This window comes from Gambusia affinis, linkage group LG12 (genome assembly GCF_019740435.1).
Source record: "Gambusia affinis linkage group LG12, SWU_Gaff_1.0, whole genome shotgun sequence".
Lineage (NCBI taxonomy): Eukaryota > Metazoa > Chordata > Actinopteri > Cyprinodontiformes > Poeciliidae > Gambusia > Gambusia affinis.
This window is the reverse complement of record NC_057879.1, coordinates 15,596,107-15,618,360: the sequence shown is the minus strand read 5'-3', so window position 1 is coordinate 15,618,360 and position 22,254 is coordinate 15,596,107. Positions and strand designations below refer to the sequence as shown.

Here is a 22,254-nt window from a genome sequence, read left to right as displayed (position 1 = left end):
TGATAACACACAGCACCATGCTGAATCTTTTCAAATTTTGCCACATTACAACCTTATGATCCATGGGTTTAATTTTTCTTACAAATAAATGCCTCAAACTCTGTTGGGCATTTGTTTCTTATAGATCGAGCTGCAAGTGCTTTGGAACAGCTAAAGACTGAAATGTTTTCTCACGAGATCAAGCTCTGTCAAATTGCTGTAAGATGCCTGCCACTTAATTTGCAACTATTGCCACATATTTTCAATTGTATTTCGATCTGGACTTTGACTGGGTGGTTCTTAGAAAAATATCTTTAGATCCAAATATTTGGGCTTATTGTCCTGCTATTTTCATCTTGGTCTCAAGTCTTTTGAAGCCTCTAATATGTTTTCTAACAGGATTGACCAGCAGTTAAAAAGACCACCTCTGCATTAGCAGCATTACTATCCTACCTTAAGAAAAGCAATCCTGCAGCAAAAGAGTGCCAACATGCAACAAAGCTTCATTTTTGTCTAATCCTAAGAATATGTTCTTCCACATTTGTCATGTACACAATAAAGATTGGAGCAAACTTTAAACAAGACTTCTTTTGGATAAATAAATAAATAAAAAATTCACCTGCTGCTCACATTTTTCCAAAAACCTCTGTTTGAACTCAAAAGTGAGATTTTACTCACTTTTACAGTTTCTCCCACCTGAGTAGCAAACTTTATTTAAATCCTAAATATTTATTTTATTAAATCCAAAAAGTAAATGTGATTGCAATTGGGCATTTTCTCTTGTATGGTACTTTAGATAAGCTCAAACTCAATCGACTAATGCAGATTAATATCTACACATTTTTTTTGTGTAAGCTAAAAGTGCTGAAATATTTGTATTGATCATTAGTGGGACAGTGTTTCAAGTATTCTAATTTATAAAAGTAATATATATAAAGCAAATAACATTCAAAAGGTTTTAATTCCTTCACAATGATGTATATGATTATAGAACCTAACATTAACATTTCAAAATAGCTGAACAGCTCAACTGAAAATTTCAAAAAACAGGAAAGCACTTGAAAATTTACATTTTGAATTTATTTTTTAAATACCATACAGTATTGCATTTACCTTAAAGTCATACACTGCCAATCATTTATTTTTATACTGGGAAATAATTGGGTTGCTGAATAGATTGATTAACTAACTGGATTTATTTTTATGTATAATTTTTAGATGTATTCGGTTAAGAGTTAGTCTTCTGTTTATAAAAGAAGACTTCTAGCAGGATCAGAATTCATCCATGACATTCTTTCAGTTAATCCTGACATAAAATAATATGTTTCTTTCATACTGTTTCCTAACAAAGACAGACATAAGGCAGCCTTATCCCTCAGGAAAAGAATGACTGGATAAATAATCTGACAGTAATACAGTGCACACATCTCTCCAACAGATTGATACTGAGTGCAATCTTGCTTGTTTGCTGATCTATAAATAACTTCACAATGGGTGCTGATTTTAAAAAATTTTCTTCATTAGAGGTCTAGCAACAGAAAAGAACTTGAAGCAGAGTGACTTTAAATACCCACATGATGGTGTGCCATGTTTTTCTTTTTTTAGAAACTTCACTGAAGTCCAAGTGATGGCTTGATACATCAAACACCTTCAAAGGCTTCATCACTGTAATATGTGTGACACTTTGGGTGCAAGAGTAGGTTTGAAATGAGTTCAAAGCGATTAAGATTAAATATATTCTCCACCCAAGAGGTTTTCAAATAAACAAACTGGAGCATTTTCAAGCAGGAAACACATGACCACACGTTGAGCAGTCACTGTGATGGTGCAACGTTCTACAATCTGTTCAAGATCCTGGCAGATGAGACAGAGACTCAATCTGCAAAATGAAAGGAGACCGAGAAAAAAATTTACAATTTATCTCTTAGTAATGTGGTTAAAGTGCCGAGGTTCCTTCGAGACATACGATCACTGACCCCAGCATTTTCTCCCACTTTGTCTTCATCACGATCCACACTACTCTCTTCCCCTGTTGTAGTCCTACAATGTGTCTACTTTTAATTAAAAACACTAGTTTGCCTACCAAGATGGCTGAGTGATGATGTAATGACTTTGAATTAGGAAATGCTTGAAGCAAACAGGCTGTAAAAGCTGCATGGCCTCTATGGAGTAAAAACAGGGGAGGGGAAACTATTGAAATATTTCAAATTACTTCATCTGAATGTCTATTTTTGGTGGGAAGGAAAGCAGTCCTGAAGTTGTCCTCTGCTCAGACAGATTCTATTCACTTTAATGACATTATTAGAAATCGAGCCACTCTAAATAAAACAATTAACCGTTTGAGAGAGACCTATCTGCCCATCAAACGCCCCTATAGAGCCTTGAGGTGCAGTCACACCGCACGGCGTGCTAAGGGCGAAGCCCCACAAGCCTACTCACCGTCCTGCGTGTTATTCCCACGGCTGCAGTTGCTGCAAATGTGCTTGATTTCCTTCCCGATCTGACAGTGGATGGTGAAAGGCATGTTGTTATTGTGGTGGTGGTGGTGGTGGTTCTGCTGCTGGTGCGGATTCTGGCCGCGGTCCTTCTTGTTACTTAGAGACATTATTTTGACCAGGCTGAACGCCTTTTTCTTAGGTTTTTCCACCGCCACGGGCGTGTTTTCTCGGTACCCCGTGGGAAGCCAGGCGCCGTGCATGATGGTAAACGCGGGGTCCACCGCTGCGTAATTTGCCGTTTTAAACATACGGACGAGGGGGGGAAAAAATCGGAGCGACGTTACTACGATGCGGGGATTCAATTTAAAGGGCCATCTTTCGAGTCCAACCTGACCTACTGCGTGGACCCCAAGTCGATCGCTCTTCCGTAATTCCACACCTTTTTACCTGAGATCCGTATTGTGCTCTGGGGTAGATTCTGTTGCGCAAAGTCGCAGCTGCTGGCAGATCCAAGAGAGCTAATAATACGAGAGTCTGAGTAGTGAATGGCAGTGACTATCTCTCCCTCCTTGTGCTGTGGACTGCAGTAGGTTGTGGCTAATCCACGATTAACGGATGTGAGCACTGGCTGCAGCTGATTGGCTGCGCAGTGCGCTCCTTTAACAATCCTGTGTGAACGGAGCAAAAGTTGGTTGTTCTCCATCTACTGTACAGGTCGCCAAGCTGCACTACCCTACATATTGCGATCATCGTCTGTCATGTTAAATCAGCACTAAGATTATTCCTAATTAAGAAAACGTCAGCACAACAAATTACAGCGATCACCACATTCAGGAGACCACATGAACAAACCTAATTCTGACACTCACTGATTTGCATAAATCAGCATAGACAATAAATAAATAAATAAAAAGTGGAGAAATAGGTTTTAAAAACATAGAAATAAACACAAATAATAACTTAAACAATTTTTAAAATGAATGCTTTCTATGCATGGCAAAATCTTCCTTTTCTGCTTAATTGCCTGTTATGTCTCACTTTGTTGTTATTTGTAATAATTTTTTTAAATTTCCTGCTGCATTGTTACATTTTCCTTCACAATGAATACAAATCACTGTAACAGTTCAAAGATCATTTAACCCTTTCTCATCCATCTCATTCTGTAACAACACATTTTGCCTCAACCTCCTTCCATTTTACTCTCATACAAAATCCGTTTGTACTAGGTACTCAACCACATAGTTGAGTACCTAGTACAACTCTGTATAGTTTTGTTTTTCTGAGTGGTATGGATGCACAGTACAGTATTATAACATCAGCATGTGGAAATTGTATTGTTTGAAATGGTGATATCGCTTATTATTAACCCACATCTCGTTCTCTTCCTTCTTTTATTTCTGACATCACATTATCTCCACCACTGTCCCTGAGCTTTCCTATCTTGGTCAAAAAGATCTTGATCAGTGGTAAAGGACCCTCTAGGTACTTCAAAACATATTATTGAAAAGCAGAATTAGAATGTATTCCACCTGAAATTTCTTATACTATCAAATATTGCGTTCAAGCAAAGTTCCAATATTTCACACATTGATGCTGCATATTTTTTTTCTATTTGAGTCACATTACCAAATTTTCTTGCAGCAAATTATAACAAAATCCACCTTGAGGATGGCAAACATCCTTGAATGCCCTGTGTATAAATACAACCAAAATGACAAAGAAATGAACTAGTAAAGAGGTAAAATTACCAGGGATGGTTGCATTTCCTCTTAGCAATAAACAAACAGCTAAAATCAGAATATCAGCACTGACTGTCATTCTATATTTTGGTGTATAATTACTTAATTACAACATAGAAAGCGACATAGAAAGCGAATGGAGAATCTAATCACTAGATTCAATAAATCCTGCGGAAGCAAGATTCAATAAGAACCATCAAGTAATTCAAGAATTAATGCGATGTGATGGTTATTTTATTTGAGCTGCTTTTATTTACACACACATGCTTGTTTTACATCTGCTCCCTGATGTTCCATGATCTGAGTATCTAAAACTTATATGCAGAGCCATTCTAAAGGCAAAATGTATAGATGAAATAATTAAAGCCTCATAAGAAACAATAGAATTAACATTTCTAATGGGAAATTACTATCCATCCATCCATCCATTTTCTATACACCCTTCTTCCCTAATGGGGTTGGGAGGGTTGCTGGTGCCTATCCCCAGCTAACGTTCCGGGCGAGAGGCGGGGTTCACCCTGGACAGGTTGCCAGTCTGTCGCAGTGGGAAATTACTAAACTTAAAATAATAGACCACTCACTAAAAAGACTTTGAATAATATCATTCTTCAAAAAATTTTAATACCCACCAATTTGATTCCAAAAGCGTTTTGTGTAAATTCTTCTGATCATTGCAAATATTAACAGTCCATTAATGACCCATTAATAATGCAAAAGACAGGGGACCCCCAGGGCACGTCCCAGCACATTTCCTGTAGAGCAGTGACTGATAATGGACTGAAGGCTGAGATGGGATTGTTGTGGGGGAGGAAGGAGTGTCTTTGATGTTCCCACAATGAGCCCCAGCTTATTCCAGTGGCATCAAAGCTCTCTCTGAAATGAGATGGAGGCACACACATCTACTCCCATCACATTGCAATGCAGTGCTTGCATTGCCTTGCCGTCAGTTGCCTACTTTATGACAAAAAAGGTGCCATGTTGTGTTTTGTTACACCTTTAAATAATATAATTTGTGAAAAACGAGCTTCTTCTAAGCAAGAGCTCATTTGTAAACTATTTGAAAAGGTTACAAAATTGTTTTAATGCGTATTGTTTTCACCAGAATGATTAAAATGCTTTTTCATCTATCCCTTGTCTATATCTGCTTGTTCTTGCAGGGTCGCGAGGAGGTTGGCTGCTGTTGCCAGTGATCACTTGGCTAAGAAGCAGGGTACACTCTGGACCGGTTTCCAGTCTATCACAACATAGGGACACAGAGGACAAACAACCAGGCTAGTGCAACATAGTATTCAGTTTAGAGTAAGGGCAATTTAGAGTATTCAATTAACCTAAAGATTTGTTTTTCGACTCTGGCAAGAAGCCAGAATAGCCAGAAAAAACTCCACACATTTACAGGGAGTATATGCAAACTCCAAGGCTTCATACAGACTGTTGTAGTTCAATCATTTTTATCTCTGTACACCACCCAGGTCTGTTTACCAGTTTCTGGACCCTCCCAGAATGCCTCAGTGTTAATATCATGAGAAATAACGAGATTTAGTTAAGAGATTTGCCGAAAAATGGTCAAATGTTTCAAGCCATACAAATCATACAAATGCAACAGATACAGAGTGGCATTCAGAGTGGCATTAGCCTCATTTAGCACACCTTAGGGGTAACACCAAGTCAGGCAAAGTTTGTAGAGCGAGTATAGCTTTTATTCTTCTATGTAATCTGTACCCTCCCTAAAGGGTAGTCTAATCAGTTTCAGTATGTTTATGTATGACTGGTGACAGTCGCACACAAACATGGTTGTGTTAGCTGTCGCAGTGTGCGTGTAAACAGATAAAAGAGACAGAGGAAAACACAGAATCAATATCAAGACTAAGATTCAAACCCAAGAACCTCTTCCTGCAAAGTACCAGTGATACCAACTGCTCCATTAAGCTGAAAATGCCTGATTCGAGAACATAGTCGCATGATGTATTTTCCGTATATATTTGTCTTGTTTCTACTTCTTATTATGCTTATTTACATTTCTCACTTATTTAAATCCAAGCAATTCGAAATTGACCCCATATATTGTGATACAAAAGTATGTGCACATTACTTCTGCAAGGAGTTACTGACTTTTACTTCTCTTTAAGCATTACACATAATCTTTGCATAGTGTAGCTGGTGTTTAGGATTTCTTGCTTTACCAGATAAATCTTAGAAAACCAGATAAAATGGGGCCATCTGTTAGCTGTAAACCGTAATGATAGCATGCAGCACTATCCTTATGTTAGGTTAGGTTGGTGAGAAATTGCCACCACCTTTTTCCAAAAAATCTCATAAAGTGACTGGAAGCTTATCATATAACTGGACTCTCTTTGTTAACAGATACATAACAGTCAATTACTTAACTTTAAGTGGACTTTTAGTCTTCAAGGAAGCCTCTAAGAAGTTGCAGCTAATCCTACTTGACCTACATAAGAATTTTCAGTGTTGTTTTACAGTGTATTTTACTTGAAGGATGGATTCTAGATTTAACTGGTTTCCATGGCTGTGGTGAAGGTTTTGGGTGAAACAATCTTACAACTTCAGACAAAGCAGCCTGTCACTACAAATCTGCTGTACCCATTCGCCATGTTATCTCTCTGTCTCTTCCCATCTGTCACTTGCTCTCTGCGTTATTCTCTGTCTAACTCAATGTAAGAATATAACACAATTCTATGTCAAAGTCTAAATGACATAAGATAAAAAGATACTGAACATAGATTTATCTTCATAATATGACTATTTTCACAGCCTTTTGATGATGGTTTTGTCTCCACCTTCTGTGATGTCAGCTTCAGTTTGTCAGACAGTAGATTTATATTATATGAAGCAGATGGAAATGCTTGCAAAAATCTGGACATTTTTATTCAGACGAGAAGCTAAACAGAACAAGTAGAGCAGAAATGACAAACAACTGGGAGATAAAATGTATCTGCTTTTTTAAATGCACAACATCGCTCTCTCTTGACATTATTAGTCACCGTGAATATTATTCAGTTCAACCACTGACACCAAGAGAAAAATAAAAAAATACTGTTGCTAACTGTTAGGGACTGTGTTCAGCTGTTTGACTATTACTTCCCAATGGAATAAACAGAAGGATGTTAATTTTTCATTGCTGTTATCATTTAGAGCTTTAGTCTTTCTGTTTTAGTCTATCTAAATATGAATCTAACTTTCCATTTTTTTATATAAATGCAAACAACTTTTCATTTTTGTGTATAAGTGAATTGAAATTGTATATAGTTCAGTGAAAGACTTTTAAGTGATTGTGAGGAATAACAAACTAAAAAAAAAACATATTCATTAATAATAAAGATGATTAAATAATACATATCTTATTAATAATCTGTGCTACAGTTATTCTGCTACAAACAGTTAAAAGCATAGAAAATGTGAAATGATGCTCACTGCAGTGCTGCTCAGCATATGGATCCGACTGTTAAGATGTCGCCCTCTAGTGGCTATAGTTGATAATGTTGTAGCAGTGACGTGCGGTGAGGTTCATAGCTGGTGAGGCACTGACGTCATCAGAATCAGATTTGCAAATAGATGCATAGATTGACAGCAGTTTACAGGTTATGTTTCACTTCTGCATCCTTACACATACAAACTGTAGCTCACAAAACACACATATTATCTCCTGCTTCGATTGAAAGTCCACTTGAGAAAACTTTTTTAGTGTTGTAATGTAGTCATCCATGTCGAAAGTCGGGATAAGCGAGAGGAAAAAAATCACTATCTCTATTATAATCTATCGCTGCACTTGACTTGCTTCCCGAATCGTTTAGCCTAGCTCGCTGTCACTTACTCGGCAGTTGAGGAGTGAACAAGACGAACGTCTGGGATCTTGAGCGCCCCCTGCCATGAGGCAAGAGAACTGCCTGCCTCACCTCGAACCTGTTCTCTGCCGTTTATAATCGCTCATTACACGAAACACGTTACACAAACACAGTTGGTGACAAAAAGCACTGTACATTATATACATAAGCTAAATTATTGGAAATAAGTTCACATATTAAATTTGTTTAAACCATTTTATTGACGCCGTACAGCAACATGCTCTCTCCGCTTAGCAGCCAGCGCAGAGCCAGGGGTTGCGCAATCCAAGGTGAGGCAGAGCTCGCTGCTGCCTCACCGGCATCGCTTCCAAGCATTTGAATGGGAAAATAAGAAAATTCAGCGATTTTGAACAAATAAAAATCGAAATTGGTGAAGCTACATGAAAAATAAATATTTTTTAGTACAAACCACCGGATGAATATAACAATTTAAATTACTTTATGATTATATATTTTCTTTCTTTCCATGATGGCTGGTGAGGCACTGCCTCACCTGCCTCCCCTGACCGCACGTCACTGCGTTGTAGCAAATACGGTTGACGCCAAATTGGAAGTTTTAAAATGTTAGAAATCCTAATTTGGGGAAAGACATTCCGTGCTTTACAAAACATAAAAAAATGCAGAAACTGCTGAGACATTTTTGATCAGTTTTGCAGGTTCAAATTGTTTGTGTGACACTCATGCCCTATGTTTAGTACACAATTTTACCTAAATAAGCGTGATTTTAACAAATCTCTTTATATGTTAATCACTCAACTGAGCCCTGAATGTTGTTTTTGTACCCACATAAGTTCTTCTTTATGTGGTTAGAAGAATAGAAAAACTGAAAAGAAAAAAAAAATCTGAGAAAATGGAATTGAAAATCTGTTCTATTTTAAGTTACTTAGAAAAATCCAAAGACAAATTTACACTCAGGAAAAAAACCAAAAAACATTAAAATGTACATTTCTGTCCGTAAATAAGTAAATAAATAAATAAATAAATAAATGACTAAGTAAATGTATTTACCGGTAGTCATTCTTTCAAAAGAAGAAACAAACTCAGTGAGGAGTTTTCCTTTCGGCCAACTGTGAATGATATTAATTAATTCTGAATCATTTCAAAATGTTACTGAGTAAGCTAACAGAAAAAATCCTTTACTATAAGAAATATTTTGGCAGGTATCTAAGTAATCAGCTTCTGTCCATCACAGCTTTAGTTTTATAAACAATATATTTTTAACAATCTCAGCAACATTATTTGTGAAATATAGGATTATATAAGTTCAAATTAATATCACTAGGTAAACTTTCTTCAAATGTCTTGGAGAGAGGGGGAAATGTCTGCAAAAAGGTTAATTTAGAGTTCATATGACTACACTACCCTTCACTAAAAAAGAGAGAAGTTTGATAAAGATAATAAAATAAGCCTTCTTAAAAAGAAGGAAGAACATTAAACTGCATTCTACAGTAAATATTTGTACTAGAATAAGCAAAAAAAAAGAAAAAAAAAGTGAAATTGTGTTTTACTCTCAAAACAACAACATTCAGTTTTCCCTGAAATAATTTCTTACCTACTCAAGAAATTGTACAGTCAATGCTAAACAACAGATACAACAAGGCCCAAGTTGAGACTACAAGCTTGACTGACACCTCATAAAAAGAGTGTTGAAAAGCTGGTTTCAGCTTTTCAACGACTAAAGTCTTTTGTGTAGTTTAGAAGGAAAGGCAGTACATGCTCCTCTTACAGGGAATATATTTTACTAACTCTGATGTCTTGAAAAACACAGAGGAGAAACCAAACTAAGAACCGTCCTCAAATGTAATGCTGTTCCAGGGAAGACTTTGATACTTTCAGAAGTACATGCATCACCAGAAAGGTAAATGCCAAGTTTCACACCAACATCTGCAGGCAAAGAATATATTCTCACAGGAGCTTCATACAACACAAGAAAAGCATAACACAGAATACATTTGTTCCAGGTCATGCATCTTGTTAGAAGTACATGAAATAGTGCCTTCCAGAAGCATTCAGTCTGCCTTATACCAAAAGCTTTAGACTCTTTTATTGAGGTTTTATTTGATAGCAAAACACACAGTTGTGCATAGGTGTGATATGGAAGAAAAATTCTACATGGTTCATAAAACGACCTTAAACAAAATCAAAAATTTGTAGTTTGTACTTAGATGTAGCCCTCTGTGGTCTGATACCCCTAAATAAAATTAAGTGTTTCCAACTGTATAAGGAGGTCACTTAATTAGGAAACAGAGCCCACCTGTTTGTAATTTATTCTTAGTAAAATAAATCAAGCAGTGAAGATCTCATGGTCTTGTTAGAAAGTAATCAAACAGCAGACAGGCCTGGGATAAGGTTGTTGAGAAGGTAAAATCAGGGCTACAGTAGAAAAGCAATTTTCCAAAGCTCAAACATCTCAGAGAGCACTGTTTGATTCATCATAAAGTAAAAAACAATTATTAAACAACTGTAAATGCACCAAGCTGCGGCCATCTACTAAACTGGCAGACTGGGTGAATAGAAACCAGAGAAGCAACCAAGGGAAGCCATGGTAACTCTGGAGGAGCTGCAAAAAGCAAACAAACAAACAAACAAAAAAAAACCTCAGCTTGAAGAATCTGTGATCAGGAGGATGATTCGTCACTCACTTCACAATTCTGACCTTCAGGAAAAACTGATGAGGATCAAACCATAACCAAGTCATTTCTTTGCAAGTTATATAGTGTGGAGAGAACAAATGTAACCTTTATGGCCTGCCTGCAGAGGGGTACATGCAGGAGAAAACAAACACTGCACATCACCCTAAACATGTCGTCATCAAGACAAGACATAGTAGTGACCGGGTCATGATGTGGAGGTTCGTTTGAGAAGAGAAAGACTAAAAGATCTAAAGACACTGCAATTCTGAAGAAATGTGGAAAAGTATTTCTGTAAGAAAATACATATCACACTTCAGATTGTTTCTAGAAATGACAAAAATACAGGGTAAGATTTTGCAGGTTTTTTTGTGAGCTTTTTCAGCTTGAAAGGGCTTTCTAGTATTTTTAGGTTTGAAGTGGTCAAAAGTTTCCATATAAATAAATCCCTGGATATTTTTTTGCTTTACTACTACAGGGTTCATCTGGCTGATATAATTTCTTGCAGATTATTAAGGAAATACATACCACAATTTAGACTGTTATTTTGTAAAGAATAAAATTTAATCCAGGTGAGTTTTTCCATCCATCTCACAACAAAATAACAAGGTTTTATGCTCTAATGTTTCAAAATGAAAAAAAAAAAGTGTTTTAGGTATGAATATGTTTGTAAGGCACTGTATGCCATGAATGTGGTCAAGGTTTAGCAAGTGTCAAAAAACAGATAATAAGTGAAGAAAAAAATACAACTGAACACACACCTTTTTGTAATAAATGTGTGCAATGTCCAGATTGTTAAAAAAAGACAGTAAGGTTCCTGCTGAGTGAAGTTCTGCAGCAAGCAGAAAGTGAAACTGCAACTCTTTGACATTCTACAGATGGCAGAGTGAAAAAATCTCATCATGTGAAAGAAGGATTAGTTTAGAGCCTCTCGCATGTGACTTGCATGTTGTTCTGAAGAAAAGAAGAAAGCAATGTTAAGGTTTTGCTAATTACTTTATAAAAAGAAAATAAGATATACAATGTTGGTCCTTCCAAACATTTTTTTTTCCATATCTAGGTTTTCTGAATTATAAGAAACAAACTGCTAGTAAAGCATAAACATAAAACAAACTGTAAGAGCTTTAATAACTTTGTAAATGTGATACCGCCTGTTGTCTACTACTGGAAACTGCTTGACGCAAAAAGCTAATAAAGATAAAGAACCTACTGTTACTATAACTACATCGGGATCTTAATGTTCCCACAGAAAAACATTTTTCTGATCAATCAATAAAAATTTCTGGTGAAATGATTTTGCAAGTCAAGACTTATCAAGCTGTTTGAGATAAAAAAATAAATAAAAAAATATTGTTATCTATTGACAATGGATAATGATGAAGTTTAGGAAAATTGAAAAAAAAAAGTTTAAATTAAGAATAATTTTCTACTACCATTATTTTTTTTTAGTTCATTTAAATATTTTAGTAGTATTAAGAAATAAGTTATTTTTATCTGATTATTAAAAAACTGGTCAGCTATGTCTGTTTGTGTCTGTATATATTTCACCTTTTCTAGGAGGAAGTGATGTAAAAAAAAAACCTCCACTAGAGAGCAGTGTTGCACCAAGGCTTGCAGAAACTTCACAATCTAGACTCACAAGTTTATCTATAATGTATATCATCCATTTTATAAGTTATTTAAAATTTTACAGGTTACCATTACTGAAATTCAAACAAGCAACCAATCTACCAAGTTGGCTTGTACGGCAGCTTTATGAAACATTTCATATTGAAAACTATTAGGGACTAAAAAAACAACTTTAAAGACTAAAGTTTCAGGCTGTTCAATTTTCGATTTGATCTATAAATTAAGAGTCTTTCTCCCATATTTTTTGGTGTCCAATGTAAGGATACTTACAGCAGAGTATTTGTCATTTTAAATTCTAAGTCCTTTTGGCTAAATTGGTGTAATTAAGACAGAGAGCTTCAGGCGAGGTGATTAAGAATCACAGGCACCAGCTTGCCTCGGAAAGGAGGAAATTAACATCTCTGTTAGGGAAGCAGAGTCTGTGCTGGTGTCGTATAATGAAAGGTGCAGTGAAGTCGAAAGTGAACAATGCTTGCCTTCCTATTTCTCTGCAGCCACAGCCTTCTGAACAGGTTGCGACCAGGCAACCAAATCTCGATGCAATCACACCACTTGACAGCAGGCAAGTGAAAATCAAAAGCCAAGAAATTGCAAAAAATGAAAGCAACCTCCTGCAAGCTCGGCCACATATTTAAACTGACAAGCAGAACTGCAGCATTCCTCTGAGAGGCTCTCTATCTGCACAGATGCTTCTGTTTCTTTGACAGAAATTTGAGGGGTTTTTTCTGTTCAATAAGTGCCACACTGTTGGAGGAACAAAATCTCAGAGAAGTTCAGGTTTCCCTTGACCTCATTTTGTTCTGCTGAAGTTAAAGTTAATATCGCTCTTTGTTTCAGGCACAGATAACATTACATAATCTTTTTCTTCCTTCTGTTTAGAAATGACCTGTAGCTCCTACAATATATCTTCATAATTTCAATTATTACAGCATAATAATTTACACTGCAATACTTTCCTCCCATATCCATTAAGAAGATGCTTCCAACCTGATCTCCAAGTTCTAAGTTCCTTGTTTCTGAAGGAAATAACTGAAATATATATATATATATATATATATATATATATATATATATATATATATATATATATGTGTGTGTGTGTGTGTGTGTGTGTGTTTGCTATTCTATTATTGCTATTTTAATTTTTAATAAATGAGACAAGCAGTAGTTCTTGCACTACTTTGAGCAATTAAATATTGTGTAAGATTTTTAACTGCAGTTGTTTAAAAAAGCGTTTCTCCCTTAAAGCTTTTTTTTTTTTTGGGGTTATACTCAGTTGTTTCAGGCCATCAAGCATATTTGGATAGATAACCTTAAGAAACACAAAAGTAAGTTTTCAAATGATTTCATGCATTATGTGGAATAACTTTCCAAACCAATCAGGGCCTGTTTGAAAAGGTAATTGCCCCTAAATCTATAACTTGTTGCACTGCCCTTACCAACAACAGCTGGCAATAAGAGTTTGTAGCGATGAGTCTTTAACATGAATGCTAAGAAATTTTGGCCCACACTCCTTTGCAGATGTGTTTTTATTCAGCCTCGCTAAAGGCTTTACAAGTATGAACTGCGTGTTAAAGGTCATATTAGGGTATCTGAATTTAATTTATTTTCAGACTGTGTCTAAATTAGATGTCTTCAATTAACTAGCGGGCTAACTCTCGCTTATCTTGATCTTCAATTCATACATGTGCCAATATAACCACAGACTGCTACAAAAGGCTTAGTCAAAGTGTGACTTTCTAGGGTATTTTTTATATAAACATTAGCAGGGGTGAACGTAAATATCTGAGTCTGTATACGTGGCACAACCCTTTGTGTAGATTTGAGAAAATTTACATTCAATCAAAAGTAGATCACTCAAATTTTAGTTTTAAAATTTATTGAATTTTTAAACAGTATATCATCCCACCTCCCCCCCAAAAAATCTATTAATCATTAAAAGCAAACTTAATAGTGCATTCATGCCAATTATATGTAACCTTTCTACTAATTTATGAGCACACATCAAAACTGGTTTGATTTTTATTTTACTTGACGAGAAAAAAAGATGTACGAGAGATTTTTAATATTTTTTTGAGTACCATCCTATGCATTAGGGACTGTCAAGTGCTTTATGTCCAAATGTTTTAGTTCCAAAATGAATCCTGGGATTTATGGTACACTTTGGAGGGAGTGCTGAATGCTGCAGTGCAGCTTCAATTGAACTCGTCTCAGGTTTGCAGCTGCATTGAGGGGAGTCTGACTCTGAGAAGGCACTTAGTCAGCAGAATGGTCCTAAAGAGCTGCTGCACCGTGGGGACTGCACTGGTGACACCTGCAACTAATGCCTGTGGTTAAACATTCATCATCTGCCTGATGCATGAAATTCTTGTCCAAAAAATATAGAAATTTTGCCCTCACTGAAAATATCTAACATCATTCCCAGTCATTGAACATTTAAACGTCTTTTTTCACAAGAGTAAACAAAATGCATGTTGTCTTAAAGCACTTGAAATCAGCATTAGAGAGTAAAATATGATGCTCTCCCTGCAGCATTTCAGTCTTCTTTTCTTCTTTCTGCTCTGCATGCATTCATAGTTTCTATAAATATGAGCCATCATGCTGCTTTCAGAGGCATTCAGAAACAACCATTTACATATCTTCCTCCACGTAGAAAGCACATCACAGAACAAACATCTTCCCTCAACATGTACTAAACAGCCTCTCAGCTTAAACCATCTTGCTACAGGGGTTGGTAGATGTTCTGGCCAGGTGGCAGAGACGTTTGATTGAAACTGTGAGCAGCAAGGGTCCTTGATGTAGTGCTGCTATTTTTTACTCTGATTTTCCCACTCATGTTTTATTCAAACTCAGGATGCATCAGCACAAGAAGGTCTATTTGATGCCAACTACGGATGCTGGGTGCTTGGCTTCTGTGCTTCTGTCCGTCCCATGATCGTCTTTCTTAGTGCCGGCCAGGTGCTTTGTGACAAGGAGGAGCAATTTGAAACAGAAACTGACAACTGGTATACATGTCTTGCTTCTAATTATTGCCACTTTGTTCACCAGATTTGCAAATAGCACCCAGCGTTGCGACAAACAGCTAAAAAACATTACAAATTCAACTGGCTCCAGCTCAGCTGCGTAATCAGAAATTCCCTTTCTGTTTGAGAAAAAAAAACAAAAACATTTGACAGATTGGATTGATGACTAGAGTCTGTTTGTACCCTAGACACTTGTAACTGTAATTTGTATTCCCAAGCCAGATATTTGATCTGACGGGATACATGCAAAACACAAGATTAGTTTGTGCATCAGCTAAGTTTGTATGCGGTATTGTAGTGCTGGGTAACACAGAGTGCTATGAAACAATGACCTAACATGCATCTGGTGTGTATTGATTTTCTTTTAGGCAGCCAAGCTCACTCTATGATGGAACTGCAACAGAAGTAGTGAAGGAGGGAGAGGTGGGTGGTGAATGAGAGGAGTTTAGCTTTTTTTTTTTTTTCCCTTGCTTGTTGTGGCTGCATTACAATAAGCACACATGTAACACATTCCAGGGTTATATCTTTCTTTGCATTTGCTTCATATCAACACTTGCTCTGATCAGAAATTGGAATACGAGGTATGCATCTAGTATACATGCATGCAAATACACATTCCTGCAATACACCATGCTATTTTATCTCTACAACATCCGCCAAAGCAGCCAAGTCTATGTTGGGACTTTGCCTCATTGTATGCAGCTCAGCATTAGCATAATATAAATGAAGGAGCTCCAGCTTCTGGCACATACCCCCTCATGTTCCAGATGCTTACAACAGCTGGCACACAAACAAACGGACACCAAATATGGTCCCTTTAATAATTCAGATTAGAATAGAAAGTTAAGAACAGAGGCTAAGTCTCGTTTTCATGGACACTATTTGATAAGTTTTGCTCTGTGATTCATTTTCAAAGGTAATTTGTAAAATATTTTTTTTTTTTTTTTCCCATCTACTGTTTAATGCCATCGCAATGTTGTTCAATTTTCTGGGAATGTGTTTTGCATCTGTTATTGTTTGTTTTTTCTAAATGTTATTTTGCTAAATGTGAGAGCCATCAAGTTTAGTAACATTTTTGCTTGTAAAATGTCATGGTCCAGCAAGCGCAAATTATGTTGTATTATGTAGCAGACTATTCTACAACATTAAACCTTTTTTTTCTTCATTTACTCATTTTATCTGCACACTGAAATAAGATAAAGCTCTTGCCCAAATAATTCAAAATGAGGTGACTGAAATTTAAAAGATCATTTTATTTTGTTTCATTTGACTTCAAATGCTGTACGATACAGTTTTAACAGAGTTTAAACAATTTAAACTGTGTGTTTATGAAAAAGACACAAGAGCTTTTTTACTGTTTGGGAATAAGTTAGGCTAAATCTTTACCGTAAAATGACCTAAAATAATTGTATTTAGTTACTTTTTTCAGTTTCAGAATTTCATACTAATTTTAAACAATTTGGAAGAGCCCAGATGATGATGTCAGAACTTTGTAAGTTTCTAATTGTTTATCTTACAACATCTGAATTAATTGACCGCACACCTGTAAATAAATATTAAGTCGGCGCCTCAAACATCCTTGTGCGACAATAACAGTAAACCAACGTAAATCAGCCAAGATATAAGGGATCTCTATCCAAAAGGGTACAAAGTTCATCTGTTCAGACAATTACTTTAAAGTTATTAGCATAAAAATATCCAGTCATCTTATTGTTTAGGCAGAAGATGGGTTCTGTGTTCCAGAGGTTAGGGTTAGGGTGCAAATGTGTGCATCAACACCCAAACAAAAGCACAAGACCTTGTGGAGATGCTGGCTGAAGCTGCTAAAAGGGTTTTCTTATCCACAGTGAAATAAGTATTTTACCAGCCCAACCCCAAAGGCAACTCAACGAGGAAGAAGCAATTGCTCCAAAGGCAACATAGAAAATCCCTATTACAGTTTAGAAATTCAGCCAGAAATGCACCAAGGAACACAGCACTCCACTTTTGGTAACATTTTCTATGATCTGTTTAAAATAAAATTTAAGTGTTTGGCCATAATGACATAGCCCTGGTTTGAGACTGAGACAATTTGTGGGCAAAACTAAAAATAACTGCGTGTGAGCAAGTTGGTAAACAAAACCGACTCTGTATCATCTGTTTGATCCGGAGGAATAGATCAGAATTCCAGCAAATGATTGTGAAAAGCTTGTGGAATGATATATGATCAAAGTCTAACAGATTAAAAGACAAATATATATATATATATATATATATATATATATATATATATATATTATTATTATTTTTTTTTTTTTTGGTAATCCTAACAGAAAAAGATTACTCTGATCAACTGTCGGCCGTTGGGAAAAACTATTTATACTAACAGAAGTTAAATTTCATCGGGTCGTCAACTAATCCCCAGTTTGCAGTTCCTTAAACTTTTTAGGGTTTCATACAGCGTATGTAAACATTTGATTCAATTATATATAAAACCTAAACACAAATGTTTCAAAACCTATAAATGTCTAGTCCTTTTGCGAGAGCCCTTTGTTGAATTTATTGTGTAAAACATGAGTCTGCAGGCAGAAATCACATTGCTGCTGAGATGAGCTTTTGACAAATAGACAAATCAGAACACTCAGACACTACTATTCCTGGCAAGCTCCACAAAGAATGTAGGCTCTCAGCTGCTATGCTCTTGTTTGTTTGTGAGATCTCTAATGACATAAAGCTTTGCGATGCTTAACGATGATTGAAATCAAACAACGTTAACTAGGTCATCCATCCATCCTCACCTCCGGCCTTTTGTGTTTTACGGCAAATCACACAATCGTTGAAAGCTGTGCACCGAATGATTCCATTAGGGTGGATTATGTCTTTATGTCTGTGTGCAGAGCTGGTTAACTGTCGAACAAATTAGTTTAGTGGTGACTCTAAGCAGGCTACTCCAATAAATCCATTCTCTTTTATTTCATTAGGAAGCCACGGGATATCTGTCATTTGTGCTATGGCCTTGGAAGATAGTGTTGTCACAAGGAGAGGGCACCTACAGGGTTAACTGATTAACTATAAATCATGAAAGCAGTAGCAAATTACTCAAAGCATAAATCGCCTGGTGTGGTGTTAAATATACACGGTCTACTCTTTATGAAGATGCTATTATGCATAAAAACCACTGATTTAATAACAAAATATTTAACTGGACTGTAAGAGGTGGGATTCCTCTCTTACACTCTTTACAAAGGCAAACATGCTTATTTATGAGCATCATTACAGAAAAACATTAACAGGAATCAAAACAATTGGCCTGCTTTAAGAACAAATCACTTGGTTCTTGTTTTGCATTCCCAGCAGCCTAGGTTATTTATTATTGTTAAGCACCTCACCACACAACCACTTGACTTTTGGTTTCCTTGGCAATAAGCAAGCTAAATTCTGCTCCACTTCTTCAGGTGGAAGTGAGTCAACCGAGCTGTTGTACAAATCGCCCCCGTACCATCCTCACGCTTTCGCATGAGCTAGTTGTGGAGCACAGAGAAAACTGGAACAAAAACAGGAGCACGGAGACAAATGACAGTCTGTTGTAATCGACAGCAGCGTTTCTCCACAGGCAAAACACTCCTTGGCACCAGCATGCTAAGCCTCGAAGCATCCTTTCATTCATTGATCAAGAATGCACAAATCTTTTCCGCTGATGCCTTGGCTCATGAAGCAGTCACAGGAGCTTTTAAAAACAGCTGACAAATTGTTGGCAAATGAAAAGCTGCATTGGAGCCGTAGGTTTTCGTTCTTATTTACGATCATATAAATCCAGCTTATTGTCCTCCCAGTAGGACAAGAGAATAAACCCGAAACAAAATCATTACTTAATTATTCAGTTCCATTATGCAGCATTTCAAATGATGTACTAAAATCTTCTACGTTGGAACCTGTATTTTCATTTTTTTTTTTTAATTACTATTTCAGCTTTTGAGAATGTTGGGAATCATGCTCTGCTTAGTACATGCAGTGCCTTGTAAAAGTATTCAGAAGCCCTTTTTCACATTTTGCCGCAGCACAACCACAAACTACTGGGGTTTTCTGAAATAGAGCAACATAAAGTTGCACATACACCAGACAGCAACACATCAGACAGGTTAGAGATAAAGCTGTGGAGAGTTTCAAAGCAGGATTAGGGTATAACAAAAATATTTGAAGCTTGGAAATTTTCATAAAGGACAATTTGATCTACTGTCTGAAAACGGAAACAGGTCTCCATAACTGCAAACATCCCAAAATATTCCACTATCTCCACCTAAAATGACAGAAAAGCTGCCAAAAGGCCCAGTTCAGGTGAGAGAAACTTTTGACAACATAATTGTGAGCTATGCTCCCCAGAAATATTCCCTTTTATGGAAGAGCACAATGGAATGGCTTGGATCAGAGCACATGTATGTGATAATGGCTGAGTCAAATTCCAGACTTAGAGAAGTTTCCTCAATATGTAAATGTAAGAAGATCATTATTGGCATCCTTTCCAATATTATTATCCTGTCCAGGATTGATGCTGATAAACTACTCCATGCATTTGTAACTTTAAGGCTAGACTACTGATTTCTGATTCTTTACTATCAGAAAGTCCATAAAATGTAATTACCATATTTTCTGGACTATAGAGTGCACCTCACTATAAGATGCACCCACAAAGTTTTTTTTTGTTTTTTTCTAGGAACATAATGTCAAATAAAAATCTAATGTTTTAACAAGATAGCTGTTGGAGAACTGAAAATTTCTTCCTGTTAAAGGAAGGTTTTTTTCCACCACTGTTGCTCCATGCTTGCTCAATATGAGAAATTGCTGTAAAGTCAATGACACAACACAGTTGTCTGCTGTTGCTAAATTCCAGGTGCAGAGAATGCTTCAAAGACTGCTGGATTTCCTTAGAAAGAAAACCGTTTAAACTAATTTGAATAATACACTGAGCTTAGTGCACTGTTTTATAATAAGGACCTATTGCAATGTATGTATGAATGAATTGAAATTACTTTTTTATAAAGTTCCTTAAGATTGCATTTGTTGAGAAATGTTCCATATAAATAAACTGAATTTAATTAAATTGAACAGACAAAACTCCAAATACCGGTACTTTTAGCTTTAATAGAATCGAATCCATACGGGCACCATAAGATTTTCAAAATTTCAGATCACTGTGAGAGATTAATCTTTTGTGTTTATCGGACACATACAATTCCAGGATGTAGTGCAAGGAACAAAGTCTGTAACCGTAATGTGGCAAATGTGGAAAAAGTTATGAATATTTTGCATAGTACTGTTGCTGCATATAGACACAGCACCTCTTGCATGTGATGAATTGGTACAGGTTATTATGGACATTGTTAAAGAAGAAGCATCATATTTGTAATGTCATTAGTTATCAGATACAGCATAGACAAATTTTAAATGTTTCAAAAAAAATTTATATTTTGCTTGAGTTGAGTAAATCACAGGAAGGACTTTTATGAGATCTAAAACAGACTGCTGGATGCAGCATGTGTCCCAATTTCACTGTAGTGCAAAAGATCTGAATCCTGTTGACTCAGTCAGCATAAAATGCCAAGTCACCATGGTAACAGAGTATGCAACACACATGGATGATGGACAGAGAGAGCTATTGTCGTACCTTTGTTACAAGTTGAAAACTGAAATTAAAATGTGGGGAATGTTGACAGTTTTGACTAATAATTGGAATTAAAAACAAAAAAATAACTCGTTTCCCCATTCTGGATTTATGCATCACAAGCCTGAGCCACTGCAGGCCACGTTGGAGCGCTTCTTCGTATTATGTAATTGCGTTCAACAACAGTGATGGTAATAGCAAAATCCACACAAAACCGTTGTTCAAGCGATTAAAAAGAAATGTTCACTTGTTATTTATTTTGGACTAAGGAAGCTAATTGCCCTTAGTGTCGGTCCATAAAGTTGCATAACATTTCAGTCACTGCCCCTCTGATTACCAACAAGCGTCGCTGCCCATTGATAATTTCTGGAGGAATAAACCTCACCGCACAACTGTAACACCGGTCCACGAGGGGGAAATAAGATGCGGTCGTTTTCCTCGCTTAAAACAGGGGCGTATTGAACCATAACAACTACCCCAGTGGACACCGCGACATCAGGCGTGCGTCTAACACTGAGGATCAGAGCGCAGGGCGGGCATGTGCTCCTACCTGTCCGCAGATTGAAAGATCTTCTGGCTTCAACCAGATATGGGATGTCGCTCGTGGAGCGGAGCCTCCTGAGCGGTCTTCGGTCTGAATTGCTGGCCGGTGTGGTCGCCATCAATTTGAACCAGTGTCCAGAGATGACTGCTGGCCGACTGGGACAGAAGCACGGCCACTCGCGCGCTGGGAGGCAGCGATCGATGAAGAGGAGGAGGAGGGAGTACACATGCACGGGAGAAGAAGGCAAGAGAGAGAGAGAGAGCAGGAGGGAGAGGCGTTGGTGTAAAATGATAAAAATGTAAAAAATAAAAAAAAATAATAAAAAGAAGAGTTTTTTAAAACAAGAAAGTAATAAATAAACTAATATTGCGATTGGGAATCAGCTAGTTTAAAAAGAATAAAATAGAATAAAGTGATTCGGTCACAATTCAATGAAGTGTAATTTAGTTTAGTTTTTAGATCAAAAAATTATAAAATTCTAAACAAATTCAATTTAAAAATTTTGAAAAAACTTCATTTTTTTGTATTTCTATTTTTTATTTATACATTCAGTTTATTAGTATTTTCACGTAGAAAATGAAAGTGAAGTCCACAGTTGAAATAAATGAAACAGTTTGGAATATGTTTGATTTTATCAATAGCAGTACTACCTTTATTATTATTATTATTATTATTATTATTATTATTATTATTATTATTATTATTATTATTATTATTATTATTATTATTATTATTATTATTATTATTATTGTTGTTGTTGTTGTTGTTGTTGTT

The 22,254-nt window shown here is 36.3% G+C and overlaps 1 protein-coding gene across 2 annotated transcripts in view; it reads right to left on the bottom strand.

Annotated features, from left to right (window-relative positions):
- The window catches only part of LOC122841234 (phosphatase and actin regulator 1-like), a 46,146-nt gene extending 24,465 nt beyond the window's left edge, over nucleotides 1-21,681 (bottom strand). The window contains exon 1 of one of the 2 annotated variants that reach the window (XM_044134372.1): nucleotides 21,487-21,681. In XM_044134372.1, the coding sequence (XP_043990307.1) occupies nucleotides 21,487-21,598 (112 nt within the window). In that variant the 5' untranslated portion in view covers nucleotides 21,599-21,681. Of the gene's footprint in view, nucleotides 1-2,418; nucleotides 3,054-21,486 lie in introns of those variants that run through there. The other variant, XM_044134371.1, reaches the window with a different exon arrangement.
- Nucleotides 21,682-22,254: the final 573 nt, after the last annotated feature.